At 41.2% G+C, this 23,299-nt stretch overlaps 1 protein-coding gene across 2 annotated transcripts in view; it reads left to right on the top strand.

Annotated features, from left to right (window-relative positions):
- Positions 1-23,299, top strand: part of ldlrad4b (low density lipoprotein receptor class A domain containing 4b) — a 42,361-nt gene that overhangs the window by 692 nt on the left and 18,370 nt on the right. For both annotated transcript variants that reach the window (XM_057340219.1, XM_057340218.1), the window contains exons 2-3: positions 11,997-12,502; positions 14,406-14,546. In XM_057340219.1, the coding sequence (XP_057196202.1) occupies positions 12,463-12,502; positions 14,406-14,546 (181 nt within the window). In that variant the 5' untranslated portion in view covers positions 11,997-12,462. The remainder of the gene's footprint in view (positions 1-11,996; positions 12,503-14,405; positions 14,547-23,299) is intronic.

Raw genomic sequence — 23,299 nt, 5'->3', positions numbered from 1 at the left:
ATACTTTTTATGCTTATTTTTTCAATTTGCTTACACGACTGATGCTTTAATTCTTATATTTGTACGCCATTCGTATTGTTTTAGATTTCTCCGTTAACACACGACGGCTTTTTGACTTTTTGTTAATATATTCATTTATTTATTGCACAGTAGTTTGTTATATCACTTGGACTTGAACTTGACGGATAGTCCGTTCTGAAGTTTTCTGGCAGATTTTGTGAGCAGACCATCATTTCATATCGTTTCGGATGTTCACGAAGCGTTTTGTTTTGCGGTTATGATGTTCCATTTGCATCCCGGAAGTGCAAACAAAAGATGTTAATGTGCGTAACAACGTGTCAAGACATGAACATGTTTTCTATAACCCTGCGTAACACCTGAATGTCTTATAGTAGCAGTCATTTACAAAGCATTACATGTCTCGTTATCTAGGCTTTATTGAATTGGGTTTTAATATTTTATACACGCTAGACGTAGAACCAGACTGCATGCGTGTGTGTTCGTGTCCTCTGACTGCGTGTGCGTGTGCGTGTGTGTGTGTGAGCTGTCAGCTGACTCTGTCCAGACTTGGACTGAGTGTGCTGCCAGTGGCTGTCGTGACTAGTTGTTCAGCCCAGTTTTAGTCTCCACTCTCTGTGCTCTTTCCTGTGCTCTGCGGGTTCTGGCCCACTTGAGAGACGCAGACGTAAATGTGTCCTGCATTCCCAGAGAGAGAGTCTCTCAGAGCTGCCCAACTTACACTTAATTCACTTTTATCTCCACTCATTGCCTCTTACTTGCTTTTATCTATGTCATATGTTCCCTGGCAGTTCTGTGTTCATGAACATAAGTTATTCTGTGGCCCACCTGAATGACGTTTGTCAGCGCAGGACACTTTCCACTCTTGAAAAATGAGCTCGGGTCCCAGCTGTGACGTCATCCGCTGCAGGCAGACAGCGAGGTGTGTCAGAGTGTCGGCTAATGGATCTATGGTGGCATCGGGCCAAGTGTAACAGTGAGTCGTGGAGGCGCGTGCAGCTCGGGGGCTAAAGAATGATAAATCGGTACAAAGTGTGACAGAAGCTTAATAGGACATACGGTGCATCAGAAGACCTGTTTTTCTGTGCAGAGTGCTGTCGTCTCAGACATTTGGGTTGTAGTATTTAATTCAGAAAAAATAGCTCTTTTACAAAAACACGCTCACCACCTTCAAGTGGACAGAAAGTGTAGCTCTTAGAACAAGGTTTGTGTAATAAAAGAGAGCGAGAACTAATATTGAGGTCTCTGTTTTTGAAGGTCTTTAGGATATTTCATATTTGCAATGGACTGTTTTAAGTACACATTGAAGCAGAAGAAAAATGGTCACAAAAGTTAGCAAATTTACATAATGATACAAAAGTATATGCAGAGGTTTGAGTCTGTACATGCCGTAAAAGTAGATATGGAATGAATTCTATAAAAATCGGGATTTTGTATATTGAATACGGAGTTATTTTACACAAATATTTGACAAAATGCCTTATCGACACAATCTCGCTGCAAAAACGTAACTATTTTACGAGGTGGCTAATTTTGGCTAATTAGTATGAATTTGTACATTTTAGCACAATTTGCTTTCACATCAGTGATGTTGGGTTTAGGGGCGGGGTTAGGGGTGGGGCTTCAGTATTGCGTTTTTCTAGACCACAAACGTTTTTGTCCGTTTCGCAACGTACGAATTCATATGAATTAGCCACCTCATATTGGCCATATATATGGACAAGATTTTGAGGCTGACACCACTAGCCAATGCCATCACTTCTTTTAGCTGGAAAGCATGCATCGTTATTGCCCAATGCAAATCATCTCTAATTGATTGGCGATAGGTGCTATATGGCTCTGTCTGGGTTTTCCTGTATCTTTGACTTCCATTCTGTAGCATTTTGATTAAAATGCAATATTGTAGCGTAAAGCACAGTATATTCAGCATTATCCTTTTGGTGTGTGAGTGATTTGAGGCTGAGAGCTGGGACAGCAGCCCACTTCAGACCGGAACACTCACTGCTTGTGGGAAGAAAGCTTCCTGTCTCGCTGAGAGCCGTCTGTCTGACGCGGAGTCATCGTACGCCAAGCTTCCTGTCTTGCTGCGAAGCACATCATCTGGCCTCTGGCACTGAAACGTCAGGTGGCATAAGGGCTTGGGGTAGGAACCGCACACATGCTGAACCGGGATCAGCTGTTGTTCTCCAAACCCTGCTGTCTGTCATTATTTGAGATCATGCAGAACTGGGCTAAGATCAGTGGAAGTAGGCGCTTCAGATAAGACCCCCAGGAGGGTCTTAAAATTACTTGCACCCCCTTAGAATGTACTGAGATGAGAAGGGACGACACAGGAGCCAAAAGTAGAGCCTGTCACAGCCGGACATTTATGGATTGGCCTATGGAAAAGGTCATACCACCTGTGTGTTTAAGACTTACCTTCATTATTAAACGGCCCTTGTGACACAACTACACATATTTTGCATACATCAGTGTAATACACACATATGTTGTAGATGCATAACAGTGAGTTTCTGATGACTCGATTCAGATTAGAAGGGACGGTCTCTCTCAGTCCTAAAACCGATCCCTACGGATTATCTCAGAAGAGGCATATGGTAGAGATGGTCTTATAGGGCCGGGGTCCCTGGTTGGCATCCTGTGGTGGGAGACAGATGGAAGCACGCTAGGGCATGAGGGGAACTGAGGTCCCGGCGTGGCAGAGATTGAGATGCTTGCTACTGCTCAGCTTGTGCTGTTATTACATATTCAACGTTTCTGACACAAATGAGTCTGTTTCTTTTAGTTGTAAATCGGTTGTGTGGAACTGTATCTTAATTATGGCATCATGAAGTACAGCAAACCCACTGTGTACAGTATGTAGATTGAGTTTTAAGGCATTTGCACACTAATTGCCGGTTTCACAGACAATACTTAAAGCTAGTCCCAGTCTAAAATGAATGTTTGAGATGTCTAAGATGAAAATAACTTGCCCTGACACATCTTAAACAGATAGTTCACCCACAAATAAACATTCCGTTATTATTTACTCGCATCATTTCAAACCTGTATGACTTACTTTCTTCTGCAGAACACAAGAGAAGATATTTTGAAGAATGTAGGTAGCCGAACAACCAGGGCTGTCACGATTATGAAATTTGGCTGACGATTAATTGTCTGATAAATCATTGCGATTATGACGATTAATTGTCTGTTTTAGAGCTTTGACTTGTAATTCTCATACATTTTTTATTCAGCTTTGAAACTACCATATTGTTCTGAATATAAAGACTATGTTCTTTTTCTTGTAAATACATAAGAAAAAATTGGCTCATCATACTTAAGGTTTAGGCTTTTACCTGTCAATAATACAACCGCCAAATACTTGTAAATTGATCAGGAGTGAATTGAAGCCACCATTGATATGCTATCAGTCATAGAAAAGCTTCTAGTCTGTTTTTTCTTCGTAAAGTAAACGAAGTAAAGTTTGTGGTATGATTTGACTAAGACCTCCCAAATGTATACGTAAGTAAGGTGGGTGTACCTGTCAGCACAATTGCTTTGGAACCTGATGTTCCAAATATGGTTAGAGGCGTTACATTTCCGTCACACGCTTGCAGTATTCGACCAATCACTACGCACTGGTTAACTGGCCAATCATAGCACACCTCGCTTTTCAGAGCGATGAGCTTTGTAAAAAATCCGCGCGTTTCAGAGAGGCGGGGCAAAGAGACGATACAAACATGCACGGTATGTGGAAAATACAGCGTTTTTGAACCTTAAATCATGTTTACACACTGCATTACATTTAAAACAAACAATAATATTCGTTTTAGCCGTGTCATATGACCCCTCTATCGATATATTGGTTTGTCTCAAGATGCCTTTTTTATAAAAAAGCATTCTTACAAAAAGCAACTTAAACATTTAAAATTAAGATCGAATGGAGCCATTTAAAAATCAAAAGGGCAACAGATGTGCCATTCCAAAATTCTCATTCCACGGATTCTGCTTTAGAGTACATTAGTGTTTTCTAGAATTTTCTCAACTTTTAGCTTTACCTTCACAAACTCTTGTGTTTTTATCTTATAATCAATGGATTTGACTCTAGCGTGTTGCTCAATTAGAAATCCATCCGGCGGTCTGAGCTGTAGTGTAGATCCCAAGTTCTCTAATGTTTCTGTCTCCCTTAAGCTTAAAAGCTGATCTCTGTTCTGATACAGGACACTGCAGCACTCTGCACCATCCTCTCTCTCTCTCTCTCTTTCATTTGCTGTCTCTGTTAATTCTCTCTCTTCCTCTCTCTTTTGCACTGCAGCTTGACTTTGACATTAGCTCCTCTAGAGGACACAAACTTTCAGGACTCTAATTATTTACTGCATCTCTGCTTGGCTTAATCGCCCCTCACTAAGGACAGCCATCAGTTCAGCTGTGACAATCAGTGTAGTTCATCTCGGATGTACCAATCAGTCATTAGTTAGCAAGAATCACAATTATTATTGCTCATACTTAGCATGAAGGGGTTTGTTCAAATCCTTAACACCATGTAATTGGAATCTGGGCAAAACCCCTCATGCATTAGTTGTGGTGCAGACCAGGTGTAAGAATGGGTGCACAATCCCATATGCTTGCATTGAAGAAGTGACCTGAGGCATCATATGTGTGAATCAGAAAATCGTGGAGATATGGGATGGGGTGGCCTAGAAACTATCTAGCAATGCACGTCTAGCAACCACCCAAAACATGGGTGAACCATCACTTAACAGCATATGTCGGTATGCAAATAAACACATTAAATTTCACGTAAAAAAAAAAATTTGTTTATTAAAAGCTTTTTACCAACAAATCCTCTTGCACTCAAAAATCCTGTCATTTGTAAACCCCTGGAGAACATGTGTCTAGATTAAGCTCATGCTAGACTTGACCTCACTGACCCCATTGGTGCGCACCGCTGCAGAATGCAGCGGAGCAGCAAAGGTCTGGCTGTCTAGACTCTGTGGGCGGAGTCCCAGAGGACTGTTGATTGATTGGCTGAGAGAGATCCTGCAACTGATTAGACGTTTGCTTCAGAGAGTCGTGTTTGTTTGTCATCTGTGTCAGTTTTGCGTCTTTCTAAATGCGATTCTTGGAGGAGGACGAATTGATTTTATCCTTTCCCACCCACATAGAAGTGTTTGATTGTACTTAGATTTGCCTTTTGATTTTGTAATGCAACTCTGTGGTCTGAATAACTATAGGCTGATCCATAAAATCATTATTGTTTTTAGATCAGTGCATTATATCGAGATGTAATCACTTTTCTTTTTGGCTAGAGAAAACAAGTCATCTCATTCGCTGTTGCTAGGGCAACTGAAATCTCGAACATATTGCATAAAACAGACTTTAATACATTCCAGATTTTGCCTTTTTGCCCATGCAGGATTGACTGTTAGGCTAAATAAACTGTTCACACTCACAGGGAGGTGGGGCGAACGACATAAGGGGTGGGATTAGGTGCCGTCACTCAAATTACTGCTAGGGGCAACCGTAACACGAAAGCTTATAGGTGTAACAATAGAGTAAAAGACGAGAGAGAGAGAGCTGCAGAAGGAATGCACATACTGCAGCATTGGTGGAGTGAATAGACTGTCAAAACAACACCCAACCTGACACTGTGCACTCATAAATTCATTCTGTTGTATCTATTATAAACTAAACAGTGCTTGCACAGAGGCACTGAGGGTGTAGAATGCTTTTCTTCCTTGCCTTCATTACTTTTTCTGTCTGGTTTGTCCGTCTGACTCTAGTCTGGCAGATACGCACACACCTAAAATCTGACTAACCCAGACGGCCGAGTCGTCATTTGCTAACCTGCTGATCTCGGTTGCCAGGTCACCTGAGGGCTCGCAGTAAAAGGGTTAATCCGTCTGATTAAAGGTAGACACCGGTGGGGCGGACTTGAGAAGCTTGTGAGACGGTCTGCTTTCACTTTGAAGAGGTAGAAGATGGTGTTTTTTTGTTTGTCTCTTTGGCTAGGCTGTGTGGACTTCACTGTGAGAACTGCTTGGAGAAGGGAGGAGGTCTGTTCTTTTGAATCTTAAGAGTTGTAATCATTTTTAATTATATGCTTCAAAGCTGGTCAGAGGTCTGAAAGGAACAAATCACAAGAAATGTACATTCAGAATAATGTTCACACGGCTCTTTTCTGCGTAATGAAAGACGGTATCAGGTGTTGTGCGGAGTCTTTAAGGTAGTGGGTAAGTGGAAGTGATGAAAGCCATTATGATTTTTCAAAGCACAAGACCTGGTGTCATTAAACTATGAGTATACTTTCAGGGCTTAACAATACAGACTCGACAATATGGATTTTTTCCTCTGCCTGTAGTGCAGATTTTTACTTTCCTTGAAATATTTTTTATTGCGCAAGTATGTTTTCAGATCTGTCTGTCTATCCATCCATCCATCCATCCTCTTTTGACTTTCACAAGTCATTCTTGAATGGCATCTTGTTAAAACACCCTCTTCTATCTGTTACGCTGCTCTGATTTTTAAATCTAGCTACATGAAGTGCATTGTTGTTCCTCAGAGATTTATCATGATTTAACCAGGCACAGCGAGAGAAAGTGGCAGACCCCCTGCAGAGATCACATTACACTTCTTGTAGACAGAGTAGACCAGAGAGAAGGTTGTAGCGGACATTTATTGCAGTCATTTGTTTCGGCATGTTCAGTCTTTTAGCTGCATGCTTAAGGAGTCGTTTTCCACAAGAATGGTCTTTTAACATGTTTTAGTCATCTTTGTAGTCTCCTGTCTCAAGACCTTGGAGTAAACAGCCCACTCGGACAGGAAGAGACCATCTGACTTGCATGCAACCAGCCACTGATTTTAGTTTTTATGAGGTGTTTAAATGCATATAATAGATTATACCAAATGATAAAATTTTATGGAAAGAAACACCATAAAATTATCAGAAAATCTACAAATGATCAAAAAAGATTATTTCACAGACATAATTTAAAAGCTTACAAGTGTGATAAAATATTCTATATCCACTAATCCAGCGATTAGTTTATCATCCTAAGCATCACCAATAGCGGTAGCTTGTAAACACAACTTTGTTTCCAGGCAAACTGATTTAAAAAATCCCTGTGTCCTTACTCCAAAAGTCCATAAAGCTAGCCAATCAGATTACAGGATTATAGTTTGACAGTTTAAGAAAGTGCTTTTCAGATTTATGTTCAGTGTACATCAGACGGTCTGACTGGGTGGTTCTTTCTGAGGATGAGATGGTCTGTGTACGCTGTGTATGATGTGTGTACACTACATCAAGGCACTAGGTCTGGACTGTGCAGGATAGCAGAGCCTGTAAATGATTTACTGAAAGTTTCTTTAGTTCCCAACCCAAAATATCTTCAGAACTATCGAAGATGCTTCTAATTACCGCTGACGTAAATGATAATGGGACGCAAACTGTTTATTTTTGGATGTTGACTTTGTAGTGGTTGGTCCCCCTATGATGAAGTAAACCCTCACAGCGGTGGGTGTAGATTTTAAAACGACCACAAACGGTAGGGAGGAGCCACATTTGAACACTGGTTGCCTGCACGTAAGCATGCGTGCCACCCTCCTGCAGGTCGTTTTTTTTACTATCAAAATCAGAGTCTGTGGAAAACGTTTCCACATGTGCACAAATTGAGACGTTCCAGGACGGTTATTGGAAACGTGACATGACTCAATTAGTTCGACTGCACTGTGGCTCATCCGGACAGCTTAGTTACATTTATTTCACAGTAACTTTTGATGCGTCCGATGTCATTTCAGATGACATTCAGCCCTGTGTGGTTTCTTACTGATAATGAGGATCAAATGTGGATCCGAAGCAAAATTTCTTTGACTCCTGTCAAAAAGTTTTGCCCAAAAATGAAATATATAAAGAAAAATTTTGCCCAGAGACCTAAAACATCTGTTTCCAAAAATCTGATGTAGACATTAAATATAGATATCGCATGCTGAAGATTAAGCACTTCTTGATGGGAATTATATTTCAGATATGGCAACATTCTTTTGAGCTTTGATCCCATATAGACCATTTTGCAGCACTTCCCGGTTTAGTTTTTTATTTCACATAAATGCGTGTAACAACCCAGCTAAAGTCATTTTTGTGATTTACTGTATTAAAATCATCCTACATAATGTAAGGAACATTCTGTGAAAATATAATCTTGATATCTTTAATATTGCCTGACCATGTCAATATTTGAAATCATAGTGAAATTAATGCTTGGGGCTGCACGATTATGACTAAAATCATAGTTGTCGATTATTCACGTCGACATTGTAATTGCGATTAATAGATTTTACATGGTAGCTTTGAAATGTTTTATAACTTTCAGTGAAGCAGCTGCATGCCATATTCTTTCTATAAACATATAAATCGAAATTATATTATGTAAATAAAAATAACATAATTCTAGGAGTTTAATGCTAGAGTCTTTTTTTACATTTTGATTCAGTTTTCAATGTTGTTGTAAAAAAACTGAACTGTGGTGTTAAAAAACTGAAACTTCTTGCAATCGTGTACATCTTGCAAATGGTCCATAACAGCAACTTGTGTAAAATGTCTGCCGACGTGTTTTAAAGGTACTGTGTGTAATTTTTTGGAGGATTTATTGACAGAAATGCAATAATATACATAACTATGTCTTCAGAGGTGTATAAAGACCTTACATAATGAAGCGTTATGTTTTTATTACCTTAGAATGCGCTATTTCTATTTACATATACCGCAGGTCCCCTTACATGGAATTGGCCATGTAAACGTACAAACTGCTCTAGAGAGCGTGTTTTATGAAAACATTATCTCCTGCAAAGAAGTGAAAACGTGACGACATCTTAGTGCTGTGTCAGCCTCCAGTGCTTCGAAAGGGAGGGGTGAAGTGAGCCGTTGGTTGCAATTCGCAACCTCATCACAAGATGCCGCTAAATTTCATACACTGGACCATTAAGTTAATCGCATATATTTACAAGGGGGTGGCAACGATCTTTTTCACACCAATAAACCTCTTGCAAAAGAAGTCAAGTAATGATTTAGATCCTGAGCAATAAATAGTGGATGTGGCTGTAAAACCATTAAGAAATGTAGTAGAACTGTAAATCTGTATAAGCTATATAACTGTAAAGAAATGTATGAACTGTTATTTCATTTTTCTCCACGGGGTTGTCTGTGCTTCGTTCATATTGCACATACATCTGATTTGTTTTTAGAATTCAGTCTTCGGCTCTGACTGCCAAAATAAAATCCGATCCTTTTGTTCAATACCTGTGTATTTACATCAGGTGCATTAAAGTGACTTAAACATCAGCACAATGACCAAAAAAAAACCCTGAAGATTTTACTCATGTAAACCACTAGTTTACGCATGTAGCGAATGCAATAGATGAGCGAATTCACACACTAAAGTTGCTTACCTTACTGTTCTTTAAGTCATGTTTCATCTTAAGTAACAAAACGATTTTGTTAAAAATCGTGTCCGAACAATGCCTTTTACATGGTGTTTCTCTGTACTATTGAAAATATCCACCCCTGCCCCCATCCGCCCCCCCACCCAAGGTCTTTACTCTGAAATGAAAACCGTCTTGGAACACACTGGGGAACAAAGAAATAACAATGAGAAAAAGTCCATCTAAACATCTGGCAGATGTTTGCCTGTCGTGTGTTACCGCCGTAGTAGTTGTGTCCTAAAATGACCTTTATTGACTGTTTGTTTTGGCGATTGTTTGATTTGGACGGTGTTCTCTTGTTTCACGTGTGTGGAATAATATTTATTGTGTGATGAAACCGGCTCTCGCTGTGCGGCTTGTGGCGGGGTCAGGCGAGGTGAGGGCTTGCCGCGTTTCTAAGTAACACAGCTGACGTGTAGCTGGCGGTCCAGGCTCATCCTCTGGGATGTCAGAGAGCTTTGAAGGTCGTCTAAGGACACCTTCTTCCTTGTCCATCACTCTAGTGTTCTGCAAATGAAAATTGAACGATTTTGAGACATTAAATCAATTATATTAAGCCACAGGAATATTAGCGGTGACTTGTGATTAAGTAAAGTACAGTTCTGTAGTGTGTTGCATAACAGTCGTTATGGCTGATGCTCTTGCTGGAGATTGTATTGATACAATTCGGCAAATCTTGGAAATTAGATTTTCTTTCTGCTGAGAAAATAATCACAAATATTAATTCATTTTATTCTTTTACAAAAAGTACTGTTCCAGTACCTGAGGATAGAAAGTGCACAATTTTTTTTAAAGGTCCAGTGAATGAAATTTAGCGGCATCTAGGGGTGAGGTTGCGAATTGCAACCAACGACTCCCTCCACCCCTCCCTCTCCCATTTGAAGCACTACGGTGACACAGTACTAAGATGTTGTCACGTTTTCACTTCTTTGCTAGAGATACGAAATGTGCTCTGTCGAGCAGTTTGTCCGTTTAGGGATACTGTAGAAATAACATGCTGACCCTCGGTGTATGTAGATGAAATAGCTCATTCTAAGGTAATAAAAACGTAACGCTTCATCATGTAAGGTCTTTATACACCTACCTCTGGAGATTTAGTTATGTGTATTATATTGCATTTCTGTCAATAGATCCTCCAAAAAATACACACGGCACACAAGTTACCCTTATGAAATGAACCTTGGTTTAGCTGTAATGTTTTTTCTAAGTAAGCATAGTTTCTTCAAATTAACTACGGTTTTACTACAGTAACCATTGTTTAACCATGAAATTTGCTGTAAAATTGTTGTACAAATGAAAACCAAAGTAATTAAACCATGTTTTATTTTCATAAAATGATAAGAACTTTGGGTTGGTTAAAGGTTCTTGAGGGTTTCTTCAAGGACGGATGACCATTGAAGAGCCTGTTTCTTTTCACTGGCTTTTGTAAAGGTTCAACAAAACGTGCTGTCACGATGTCCTACAAAATATGTTTTTTGCATGTCTTGGGGAATAAAATTCCAAATAATTTTCAAAGTCATATGCTGTTATTTTGTCCATTTAAATACAAGCTTTTTTAGCGACAGTTTATGGCGAGTGTCTGTAAAGCTCTAAAAAGGCCAAAAAGTACTTCAAATGTAGCTCAGACAGTTTTATAATGGCACGAGTAAATAAAAGCTGAACTTTTGTTATGTTTTTTTAAGGAGTTGCATAGGTGGTATTTACATTAGCCCGTTGAAGTACAAAAACGGTGTTTTAAAACAAAAACTATCCTCGTTTCCACACGCATTTTAGAAAAAAATCTGCATTTACACTACACTTCCGAAAACGCATGTCACATGACCATTCAGACACACTGGGCATGCGCACATAAATGTAAAAGGTTGGTTGTTAATGTTGGTTACTAGTCACAGACCGACCAATACAAAATGAACATGAATGCGAGGAAAAGCAAGGGCGTCTTCGTGTGGATAACTTTGGATGAAGTAATCCATGTTATTAGGCTCGTTTGATTTCATTCGGCGCCACGCAGACCGATCGACGGATGACGTCGCAGTATTGTGTGAGCTGTTTAAAAGCATACGGCTCTCGATTCTCTCTCGCGTTGCTGTAATGTCATCGTGTCGATTTGTGTACACAGCGCAGCTTGAAGTTAAACAAGCCTGTTGTTTACACGGTCCTTGCGAGGCTGGTCATTGTCGCCTTCAGGTAGCGTAATGGCTCATATGAAAGGGGCTTAACCAATCAGTGAAGCGAACGCAATGAAACCGACGACCCAATCAGTAAGCGTTTTCTTCCGTTTACACAGAAACGCAACCCCGGAGTTTTCAAACTAAAACGGGGTCTGCAGCGTTTCCAAAAGTCTCCGTTTTCCTGGGTCGTAGTGTAAACTCCAGGCGTAACCTTAGCAAAAGTTATGCGTTTTTAAAGGAAAACGCACTAGTATAAACGCCGTCTTCGCTTTTGCCAGTAGATTTTGGTTGTCTGTATTTTAGCCACTTGCCTGACTTCACTCTCTCTCTCTGTTTTTTCTCTTTCAGTGAGCTTGAGTTTGAAGGATGAGGTGGGGCACATTCGTTAGCATGCTGCTACGCTGAGAAGAGTTCATCCACCCAGGACAAGCAGCAGCGACTCCACAATCCCTACCTGAAGCATCTATCAAACACCTGCTTTAAATCAAGCACCTGTCTGAATATTCACACGCTCACACACACACACACAGCTATGGCTGGCTGGCTCTGGCTGGGTGGGTAATCTGTGTGCTGGTTGCCTTGGCAACCCCACCCTGAATTTTGCTGAATAGAGCCCTACTCACTCAAGACTTTGTACCCCCCCTTCTACCTTTCCTCTGAGTGTATTTGCCCTTCGTGGAGGGAGAGGGCAGCGGTCGGAGCGAGAGACATGGACTGATGAGGTGAGAATGGCAGTGCGGCGGCTGTTTGGCCCTCAGGAGCCCTCAGGCACTCCGAGCCAATAACGTGGGCACTCACACGGGCCAGGAGCAGTATGCAGGAGGCTGACCTACCGGCTACCAATGCTTTCACAGGTGAGCACCAGATCAGGTTTAAAGGGAATTAAAAGATAAGCTTTGTGTTTTTGGCATGAGTTTGGGTTCAATGATTTGTGCCAGCGGTAAAGATTACGTTCATGAGAGGGGTCATGTCGTGCTTTACAAACTCACGATGGTTTTTGTGTGCGATATTCAAAGCTCTTGTCTCGCTCCCCCTCTGCTCTGTTTCTCTGACAGGCTGCATTTCTCTCCCCTGCCTGGAATGGAATGCAGAGAAAGAGGGGAGAGAAAGTACGAGACGGGTGGGGGGGTTAGGGTTGGGTTGTGTGCTAAACTACAGTTTGACAGTCTGGAACACTGAGGACGGAAAACAGAAATGTTCTCCTTGTCTCTCCTTAAACCTATTGCACCAAATCTCAATTTAAAGGGACAGGTCACTCAAAAATGAAAATTCTTTCATGAATTACTCGCTCTCTAGTTGGTTACAAGCATTCTTCCAAATTACTTTCTCCGTGTTCAACCAAACAAAGAAATTTATACAGATTGCGAACGGATGATGACAGAACTTTTATTTTTCAGTGAACTGTCCCTTGAAAAGTAAATGAATGACTCCGAATCCCAGACAGGATTGCGTTTGACAACTAACTTCTTTTTATCAGAATCCGAAGTGTTTGGTTGTTACTGTTTTCCACTCGCCGGTTTGTCCTTGAAGTGCGATTCGCTCATTTTTGCCCACATGCTCTCTTAGCGTAAGGCAAATAACATCTGATGTGTCTGAGGATCAAAATAGCGTTTTCAAAAACCATGCTAGGCTGCGGCACACCCCGCGAGAGACCGCACGAGTGTGACCTGGTGTTGTCTAGCACCTCCTCCTCACACAGAGAAGTTGTTTAGACGGCTGGTGTCATCTGTGCCTGGTTTCTTCTGTGCATTGTTGGATCGTCTCTCTCGTGTTAATCCTTTATAGCGTCGATTCTTTCACAGAGCTAAATCTGCACTGTTATCAGGTCAGCGTTGAGTTTCCCTAAAAGCATGCTTGCGAGACGACTTATTTTAAGATCCTTTATAAGAGCCGGTGACCTACATATGGAGGATCATCGCCGCATGAGAACCGCAAATCTTTGCAAGTTTTTGGCCCCGTGAAACTGTTCCACAAACTCATGCAGATGAGCGTCTCTTGAGATCCTCAAAGGAAGGTTTAGGGCACAGGAGTTTTTGTGTTTGTGTCCAAAATCTTTGAAGCAGCGTTATGCTAAAATTGCTTGCGTTTGTTCTTGCGTTGTTGGAGGTCTTCCAGGCGTTGTTTTTTTTATGGAAACGTGTCCAACAGGAAGGTCACTGGGTTTAACAACTGAGGATATAAGAGGTCCATAAGTGTGTTTAAAGTGCTGATGCTATAAGATGGGGTCTATTGGGTTATCTTGAAATAAACAAAATGAAAATTCTGTCATCATTTACTCACCCTCTTGTCATTTCAAAGCTTCATAACTTACTTCATAACTTACTACCCCATTCACTTCTATTGTATGGACACAAAACCAAAACACAGGGCCTGTTACCAACACTCTTCAAAATAACTTTTTGAGTTCTGCTGAAGAAAGAAAGTCATACAGGTTTGAAATGACAAGAGGGTGAGTAAATGATGATAGAATAAAATATTTTTGGGTGAACTATGCCTTTAAGGATAAATTCATATAAATTGGGACACCTTTGGTCGTTTGCATTCATGTTACTTGTGTGGAATATGTTTGGGCTTCAGATCAGGTTCAGTCAAGCTGCTGTTTTTTTATTGTTTTTTTATTCAAGCAATCCGTGTTGGAAATGTGACAAGCCCAGGTGTGAAAACACAGACAAACTGTGATTGTTATTGAAGAACTCATCTGATTAAAAGGTTTCTGTAGGAGTCACTGTGGTTTCTATTTTGTGTTTTTCTCCCCAGAGTGCAGATTCCTGTGCACCAATGGCAGATGCTTGAACCTGGGCTCACAGGTATGTGATCAGCTCAACCATTGTGGAGACAACAGTGATGAGGAGCACTGCCCCATCTCCACCCAGCATCCTGCATCTGCCATCTTCAGCTGTAAGTCTATGCCCATCTTTACACCTGCTATTAGCATCTGTTTTAGGTAACACAATGGCATTTTGAGAGGACGCGTCTCTTTGATTTTGAGATGGTATCATGTAAATTTGGCACAGTGTTGCTTCCAAATGTTCTTTAATAGTTAATCCACTTGCAAACATGACATTTCGGGCAGAATGTTCATTGTTTTTTAGTCATGTGGCTGGATTAATTGAACTTTGGGCGTGTGTGCTTCATGTGGTGCATGCAACAGAGAAGTTCACTACAAGCTTGTTTCAGTGCAAAAGATTATAGAACATTTCAGTCCTTTATGTCTATATTTACCACTGACCAAACAGATGTTAGAGGTCCAATGTGTCATTTTTTTTTGGAGGATTTATTGACAGAAATGCAATATAACATACATAACTATGTCTTCAGAGGTGAATAAAGACCTTACATAATGAAGCGTTATGTTTTTATTACCTTAGAATGAGCTATTTCTATCTGCATACACCGCGGGTCCCCTTGCTTGGAATTCTCCATGTTGTCTACAGTAGCTCTAAACGGACAAACTGCTCTATAGAGCGTGCTTTTAAACACATTATCTCTTTTGGCAATGAAGTGAAAACGTGACGACATCTTTGTCCTGTGTCAGCCACCGTAGTGCTTCGAAAGAAAGGGGTGGACTGAGCCGTTGGTTGCAATTCACAACCTCACCGCTAGATGCTGCTAAATTTCCTTTAAAACCAGACGTTAACCCGGCTCTATCCTGGTTCCAGATTTGTCTTTGTTCTAGATCTGATGAGGTCAGCAGAATGTTCTCATTGGTCAGTTCTCATCTGAATTCCTGAGGCGTTCTTGTTCAAGCCACCTGCAGAGTGCGAGTGTGAGACGAGTGTTAAGTGCCGTCTCTACACGCTGAAATGTCGAGAAGGTGTGTGTGTGTGTGTAAGTGGCTCGAGTGTGAGATAGTGAAAGCCAGCTTTGATCTATCAGAGCTCTTTTGTGTCTTCAAGTTTGAGGAAACCAGACGAAACAAAATACCGAAAAAAGCAGGTCCGTTTCTTTCTGTCCTGCCTGTGTTGAAATCAGTCGACCGTTCCTGCTGTGTCATGCTTCCCTGTGAGAGGTCTCCTCAGTCGGAGCGTTCGCTTAGAGAAATGTTTATTTCCCCAGCAGACAAACAGCCATTTACTGCTGGAGGGAGAGAGGAGTGATGCTGATAGATGTGAGTGAAGACGGAATATGCTGGGAGCTCGACCGAATCCGAGGAAGTGTTTAGAGTCTAATCGAGTTTGCAGGCTCTTGTCTCAGGACCAGACAGATTGATCATGAATACAGTCTAGACACCCTGCACGAAATTTCTCGCTGTCTCACCCTCCCTCTTTTTCCTCTCAGTTTCAATTTAAGTGTGCTTTATTGACGCGAGAAATATTTTACAGTTATATTGTTCAAAGCATTTACAAGGCAACATACTAAAGACAGCAAAATAAAGAAAAAGTTGCAGTGAAAGATTAAAGGGATTATGTTAAGGAGTGAAAAAAGTTCATAAAAACTCAATATTTTGGAAGACAGAAATTGCTGTGGTGTCTGATCACTCACTGTCTCTCATGACAAGCAAACACATTGTGCTGCTAGAACATATTAGCATGTCTTTTCCTCTCTCTCCACCACACAACGTACGCTTGTGGTGAGGGTCGTCAGCTTTTGCAGGGAACGAGGGAGCCAGGGTTTTATTAAAGAATATGATGAAAGGCTGTGTCTGGCTTTAAGGATCTTTTTTGTCAGTGGTTTGCATTTACTGGCATCAAGTGTGTGGGAGTCAGTTGGTATTGACAGAATTATCAACCTATAACACGTTGTCCATCAATGTCCAAATTAAAATCCGTCTTGAGAAAAAGATCACAGCCGCCTTGTACTTGAGTAATGAATTTGTTCGATTTGAATAATAGACTGGCTGGCATGAGCGTGCTGAGCTGCGATTGGCTACAGAATGAGCGAGTTTGTTTTGAGGTTTTTAGTTATTCCTTTGAGGCAATTTAGCTCATTTAGATTTTTACTGTATGTTCTTGTGGGTGTGTCCATTGTTTCTTATTATAAATATTTATGACTTTATGAAATAAGGAGCATTTTATCTTTTGTACAATGAATGACCTTGCTTCTCTTCTCAATAGAACCATGAAGCAAAATGCAGAATCAAAATCAGACTTCATGCTTGTTAACTGGACCTTATGATAGGTAAAGTTCATTGATTGTCGAAATAATAGTGTGGTTTAACTCCAGCACATTATGCACGCACTTTAGAGAATTTCACCTATTTCAACCTAAAAAAAGTTGCTTTAGTTTTTAAGTCAAGTCAAATTGGCTTTATTAGTAATTTGAACTTAAGTTATATTAGAGGTACACCGATACACATGACCGATTTTTCGGAGTGATATCTGTCGATACCGATTCTGAAGATTAAATAAATTTCGTACCTTTCTGAAATGTTATTAATTCATATAATGACTATATAAGTTTCTTAACATTTTCTGTATTCAGAGCAAAAAATAAAAGAAATCCCGCACACTATCAGTGCTTGCAAAAAAATGTCAACTGAATTGGTAATAAATGAACAAAGCACAAACAGAGCACAAATTCATTGCATTTTCCTGTCCACTTTTTATTGACCGGATATATCGTCCCCGATTTATCGCCAAATAGCCGATAGTGTGAAAAATTGCTTTTATCGACCTATACCGATTATTGGCTGATATATTGGTGCATCTCTAAGTTATATTAAGTTATATTGACTTCATTTTATACGTATAAAAAAGCGAAATGCAACTAGATTTTTTAAATCCGTTTAATAAAATAGAAGTTCAAATGACTTGGAAAGCCAGTTTGATAAATTTGTAAAGACTAACCTATCTTTAATGGTCCTGAGGGCTGATCTGGTCAAGTTCTCTTTGATGTGCATTCCGCTAAGAGAGAGGATGACTGAAGATATCAGAAAGAGACGAGAGCGAGCATCTGTTGTAGCGGTTCATGCAGGCCACCGATGTGTTTCCAGGAATTAGTTTAAGAGTGATGCAAATGAAACATGACATGCATAGCGCATTTTAAGAAACCACATTGAAGATCATCTTACTGTATGTACTGTAGGCTCTGGCATTGTGATGAGCGGTTAATGCTAAACCGATCACATCTGCCCGTTTCTCGACTTGCCAACACTGAATTTGGCACACATAGAACTTTACTGTAAAACTAACAACAAACCTTTTGCGCACATAAAACCACAATCGTTTATTCACGCTGCATAAAAGCTCTCCGTCCTCTTTGAAGGCGGCACGGTAGCGACACACTTTGAAGAGTATGTAAATCAGCCTCTTCAACAGTTTGTGTGTTTGTTAATAGATCTTCTCACAAAAGTGTCCGCGTGTGTGTATGTGCGTGTGTGTGTTTGTGTGTTTGTGTGTGCGTGTGTGTGTGTGTGTGTGTGTGTGTGTGTGTGTGTGTGTGTGTGTGTGTGTGTGTGTGTGTGTGTGTGTGTGTGTGTGTGTGTTGTGTGTGTGTGTGTGTGTGTGTGTGTGTGTGTGTGTGTGTGTGTGTGTGTGTGTGTGTGTGTGTGTGTGTGTGTGTGTGTGTGTGTGAAAGAGAAGAGAGTTTCTCAAGAGCTACAGACAAGCTGGTTAAACTTGTCAGGCACTGGTCATTCAGTAAGACACTGGACCAACATATTCCACTTTGATGTCTGTCAGGGGACAACTATCAATACAGATCTTATACTTTCTCTCTTTTTTCCTTTCCCCCTCTCTCTTTCTCCTCACGTTTCTCCTTCCTATCCCCTCTTCGGTTTTATAACAGGTTGATGAGGGTCAGAGGTAACGGAGGTCACATTTAGAGCCTTGTCTGATGTGAAGAGCTCAACAATCAGTTTGTTTGAGTTACGGATTTCCATCGCTAATCTCCATCATCTCTCATGCTAATCTGGGCAAACCACAGCAGGCTGTATTTTCATGCTAAGGGGCTCATTACCAAACCGACGTCATGTCTTCTGTATGCAATCTGTGTCGCTTGGAGGGAGGGCAAGTCGCAGATGAAACGTTTGAACTTCTGGAGAGAGCGGGGAAAGTGGCGGATGATGGAGTTGTTTGGCTTACTGGAATGTCCGACTGTAAAGGAGACCTGAATGAAGTTCAGGGGGTCTTAATCATGGTTTTAATGCGAGATGATAATGACGGTGTTGAATGAGACACTTGTTTGGCATTTGATGCCTTGGTCCTGTTTCTCCTTTGATTGCGTCCGCTTTGATTCACGTTATTTGACTTCTTGCAATATTCGGGATAAAGAAAAGCAATTCCTCAGATTTGCACTTTAACGAAGCAACGGGCGGAGCACCTGTGCGCTAAATTCACCCCGCGTTCAATAGTGACTGTTGTCATTTTTGTTTAGGGTCTTAATGGTCCTTTTTGCATTCTTCCGATGAATGAGAATACTGTCAGTAAAGAGAAATCTCAGATTCGCGCATTCTCCCCTTCGTCTTTTCTTTCGTCCGCCCGCTTTTTCGCCCAACGTCCTTTGATCCGCATCCCACACACGACGCCGCATTAGCGGGGCTGTTTTTCAGGGCGAGTGCCGTGTGGTTCTGTATTCGTTGGCTGTCAACACCGTCAGTACTGATGGGTTTCAGACACTGTCACCTCACGCAGGCTCACAGTGGATTCTGGGATTGTTTATCGTGGCTGAGTTGGAGGTCTATCGGGAGCTATTCTTCTGCGTTCACTCATTTACTCTGCATTCATTCAGTCATTCTGCGCTACGAACCTCCCAGTATGATGGAATCTCTCTTTCGCGCTCTCTCTGTGGCCTTCGTTCCTCCCTCGTTTCTTCATCCGTTACCTAAGTACGTTTGACCCTGTGTGCGAGTGAGCCGGGAGAGTAATGATGCAGCTGGGGCCATTATAGATGGGAAACTGACAGCTCTGCTCCTTTGCTTTCATTCAGTTTGCTCAAAGAGCGATAGACGGGGAATACGAAAAAAACGAGAGGAGAAAAAGAGGCAGAGCGATAAATGGAGTCGCCTTAAACAGCCAGCCGTTTGAGAATCCAATCAAAAACAATGAGAAAGGCAAGAAAATGGGAGAGGCAGAGAAAGGAAGACCCCGTGTCACAGGAGGAGGAAACTCGGCCTTTTTTACTATGCCTAATGCCCGAATCGGATTTAAGACTGTATAGATGAAATTACTGTTTACAAACAAATGCTCGGTGGCGATGCTCGCGGGTTCTTTAGGCGTCCCAGAAAAGAATAGCGCTTTATTCAAACTGAGCTTAAAATGTGCAGCGTGTGGGGTTGAAACGGGCCGTTTCTGAAAGATCGCTAGAGATTAGGGTCTGGCATTATCAGTGGATCAGGATTTGACGCAGATTCAGATCATTCACAGATTCCCGGTATCATGATCGTGTCCTCTGCTTTAATAAGACTTGATCGCCCCGCAGCTGCTGTCGGTAGATTTGCATTCCACTATGACATCAAACAAACCCCCGAAGTCACAAACGGCCGAGTTTGACTTCCAAAAATGCAACCGCAGTGACAAATATGAGGCCAACCACAACTCCATCAAACAAAATTCAGTGAAAGAATATGCGAATGAAAGCTGTACTGGCGTGCATGCTTTTTAGGCTTTTTTCTCGAATAGCATCGTGCATATACTTCACTGTAAAGCATAGGCATTACTTTTTAATAACTTTTGACCAAAAGTATGATATTATATTTAATCAATGCTCAAGGTCTGCTTGAGGCACCATTAAAAAAAGTCCCATCATACTGAAGTACCATAGTACAGCAGCTGTACTTTTAGGCCGGCGTTGTGCTGTTTTCAATGCCTCGAGAGGCTTAACTTATGTAAAAAATGACAAACCTCTCTTATGTGTTGTTGTTTGTTCACTATGCCCTCCACAGCCAAAATGTTTGCCCGTTTTAAACTCTTTTAAATGAGCGGGAATGCAAATGAGAATGGTTCCTCATTCTTTCTGCATTCCCTCTTCCACCCGTCGTGTTTTTGTACCCCTGAGGTGCTCATTTCTCAGAAATATCTTCTCTCTCTCCTCAGTGAATAAAGACTTTCATACTGCGATGTCCTATTAGCTCATTTCCAGTTTACCCATAATGCCTCATAATGTGTTTTTATGTCATATCAGTCATGGCTGCGTGGATGAAATTCAGACCCTAAACTCATTCACTCTGATTGCAGAATGTCAGGTTGCATTGTTGTTTGAAGATGCATGAATGGAATAAATGAATTCTTAATGTGAGAGAGAGAGAGAGAGAGAGAGAGAATGAAACATGAGAAGGGTTTCCTGTTGAGGTGCCGTTTAGTTTCTGCAGCCTCTTTAGTTTTTTTTCTTTGATTGTTAAAAACATCCCTCAGAAACGTGAGATGCAACTGTATTCTTTTTCTTCCTTATTATGTCTGTGTATGCATCAAATAGAACAAAGCACTTTATGCTGCCACTTCACATGTATATGCATGTTTCTTAACAGCAAAAGTATCCTTTATAGTTTTCACCCTACAAATTACAAAATTATATCGATGGAATGTTTAAACTACATTCTTGGGGGCTCCAGTCATCTCTAGGGACCCGAATATTGTAGATTCTTGGCAGTGGGCTCTTTGGGCATGATGGTAAGCAGCCACCCAGAACACCCTTCAGTAGCAACCATCCAGAACACCTTAGCAAAACCCTGGGATCCTCTCAGAACACCCTAGCATTTGCATAGCATTGTGTTAACATTCAGAACACGTTAGCCAATGTTAGAAAATGTAAGATGTTGGTGAAAAAGGACCATATTTTACCAGTGTGTGTGTGCGTGCGTGCGTGCATGTGCGTTCAGGTCAGCTGAGCTTGAGCCAAATGTGTATTTGTCTGTCTTTCTGGTGAACTACACAGAAGGTGTGTCACGACAAACACTTCAAGACGGTGGGCTCGTTTTTGGGGAGAATCTGTAGATGTGGATTGTCTGGAGGTTGAACATGTGACTCATGGGAACAGAGTGAAAAGGCGGCGGCTCTGATGTAAACATCACTTCCTCGCTGTAAACGGGATGATATTATACTCTTCTGGGTCTTACATGGATTCACCTGAGAGAGACACTGTACCCTGGAAGGTGTAGCCATGATAATAACAAAGGAAACAAACATTGTTTACAACACTTTGACTACACTCCATGGGTGTTCTAATAAAGGCTAAAATACACTACAAGACTTTTGCTCAGATTTTCAGTCTGGACTTGTTGCAGAAGGTCTGTGCCAGTCTGCAGATTTTATCAGTTCGTGTGTTTCTGTCTGAAATTTTCGAAAATTCTGCAAGTGTATGATGTCTAGTTTAAAAAAAATCTGTTCAACCGTGTCTATAGAAATCTATTAATCTGTAACCCTGTATTATTACTAGCAGGGTAATATATACATATATTTTTTAATGTTTTTTTTTGTTTCTTATTGTACTTGTTACCCACTTACCTTCCAAAAAAGCAATAAAAAACTGTGTTGTAGTGTATTCCAGCCATAAGGTAAATTTGAGCTTGACCCTGCAGTGAACTACTGAGGGGCCTTGACTGCTTACCCAGGGAACAGGTGTCAATTGAGGGGTCACATACAGTACACCAAATGTGTGTTGATCCCAAAACAAATTTCTCTTCTGTATCCAGAGGTGTTTAGGAGTATAGAACGACAGATAACGGGATATGTCAAAGACTTTTTGTCCACCTTGAATGTATGCATTAATGTGATGCAGATCAGTGATTTAGTCTGCGGATAAAAAGTTAAAGATTACATCAATAAAACTGATGTCAGATGATGGATTATTTTAGTTGAGAAAGTCAAATAAAGGTTTGAGTCAGAAAATGAGATGAGCGTAACTAAATGACGTAACTAATTCATTAAATGGAGAAAAACTACTAAAAGCTGGTTTTAAGAGACCTGAGGGTGAGTAAATGATGACAGAATTTTTAGTTGGGCTATTTCTTTAAATATTTAAAGCTACGGCAGCAACATTAACATCTCTTGCGAAAACGCAGAGCCATGTTTGTAAACACAGAAGATAGTCATATAGAGTGGCGTTATTATTTGGTGAGGTTTGCGTTTTTCATTGCGACTGTGAGTTGAACCGACAACCTGCTGAGCGCAGCGATGTAATTCTTGAAAGACAGGGTTATTTGTCATCCGAGATCTTCAACTTTGTGTTTGTGTTACAGGAGATGATGTGTCGTAAAGGGGTCTGAGAGCAGACAGGTGTCGTCCGCAAGGCCGTATGGCAGCGTCCGGGGACGGAAACTCTGCCATGTGGCTCGTTAGCAAAATGCTAATTATGTTGTCAGCATCATTAGGAGTCACAACAGCAGCCATTTTGGGAGTTGTGGCGCCTGCTGTTCTTCCTGTTGTGCCCCTTCGGTGTTTGTGTGTGTGTGCGCGCCAGAGCAGGAGGCTGGCATTAAACCTAGACATTACCTCACTCCTGGGCAGACGACCCATTACGATGCTCAGCAGGCTGCAGGAGAGGTGAAAAAAACTCAATACCTGGTGATTTTACACGCACACACACACACACACACTGCAATGTATCACATCTGCAGGCGACCCATCTTGGCTTTGCAGATAGCAATCCCCAGTCATAAACTCACTCAGACAAACAGACAATTTCCCCTTCCCCCCTCACACGGCATATCCTGCAGGGATTTGAGCCAGTATCACAGAATGCACGAGGAAGCGTCTCGGCAGAGAGCTGCCGTTTTT

This window comes from Triplophysa rosa, linkage group LG8, assembly GCF_024868665.1.
Source record: "Triplophysa rosa linkage group LG8, Trosa_1v2, whole genome shotgun sequence".
In the NCBI taxonomy this organism is placed as follows: Eukaryota; Metazoa; Chordata; class Actinopteri; order Cypriniformes; family Nemacheilidae; genus Triplophysa; species Triplophysa rosa.
This window is presented reverse-complemented; position numbering and strand designations above follow the sequence as displayed.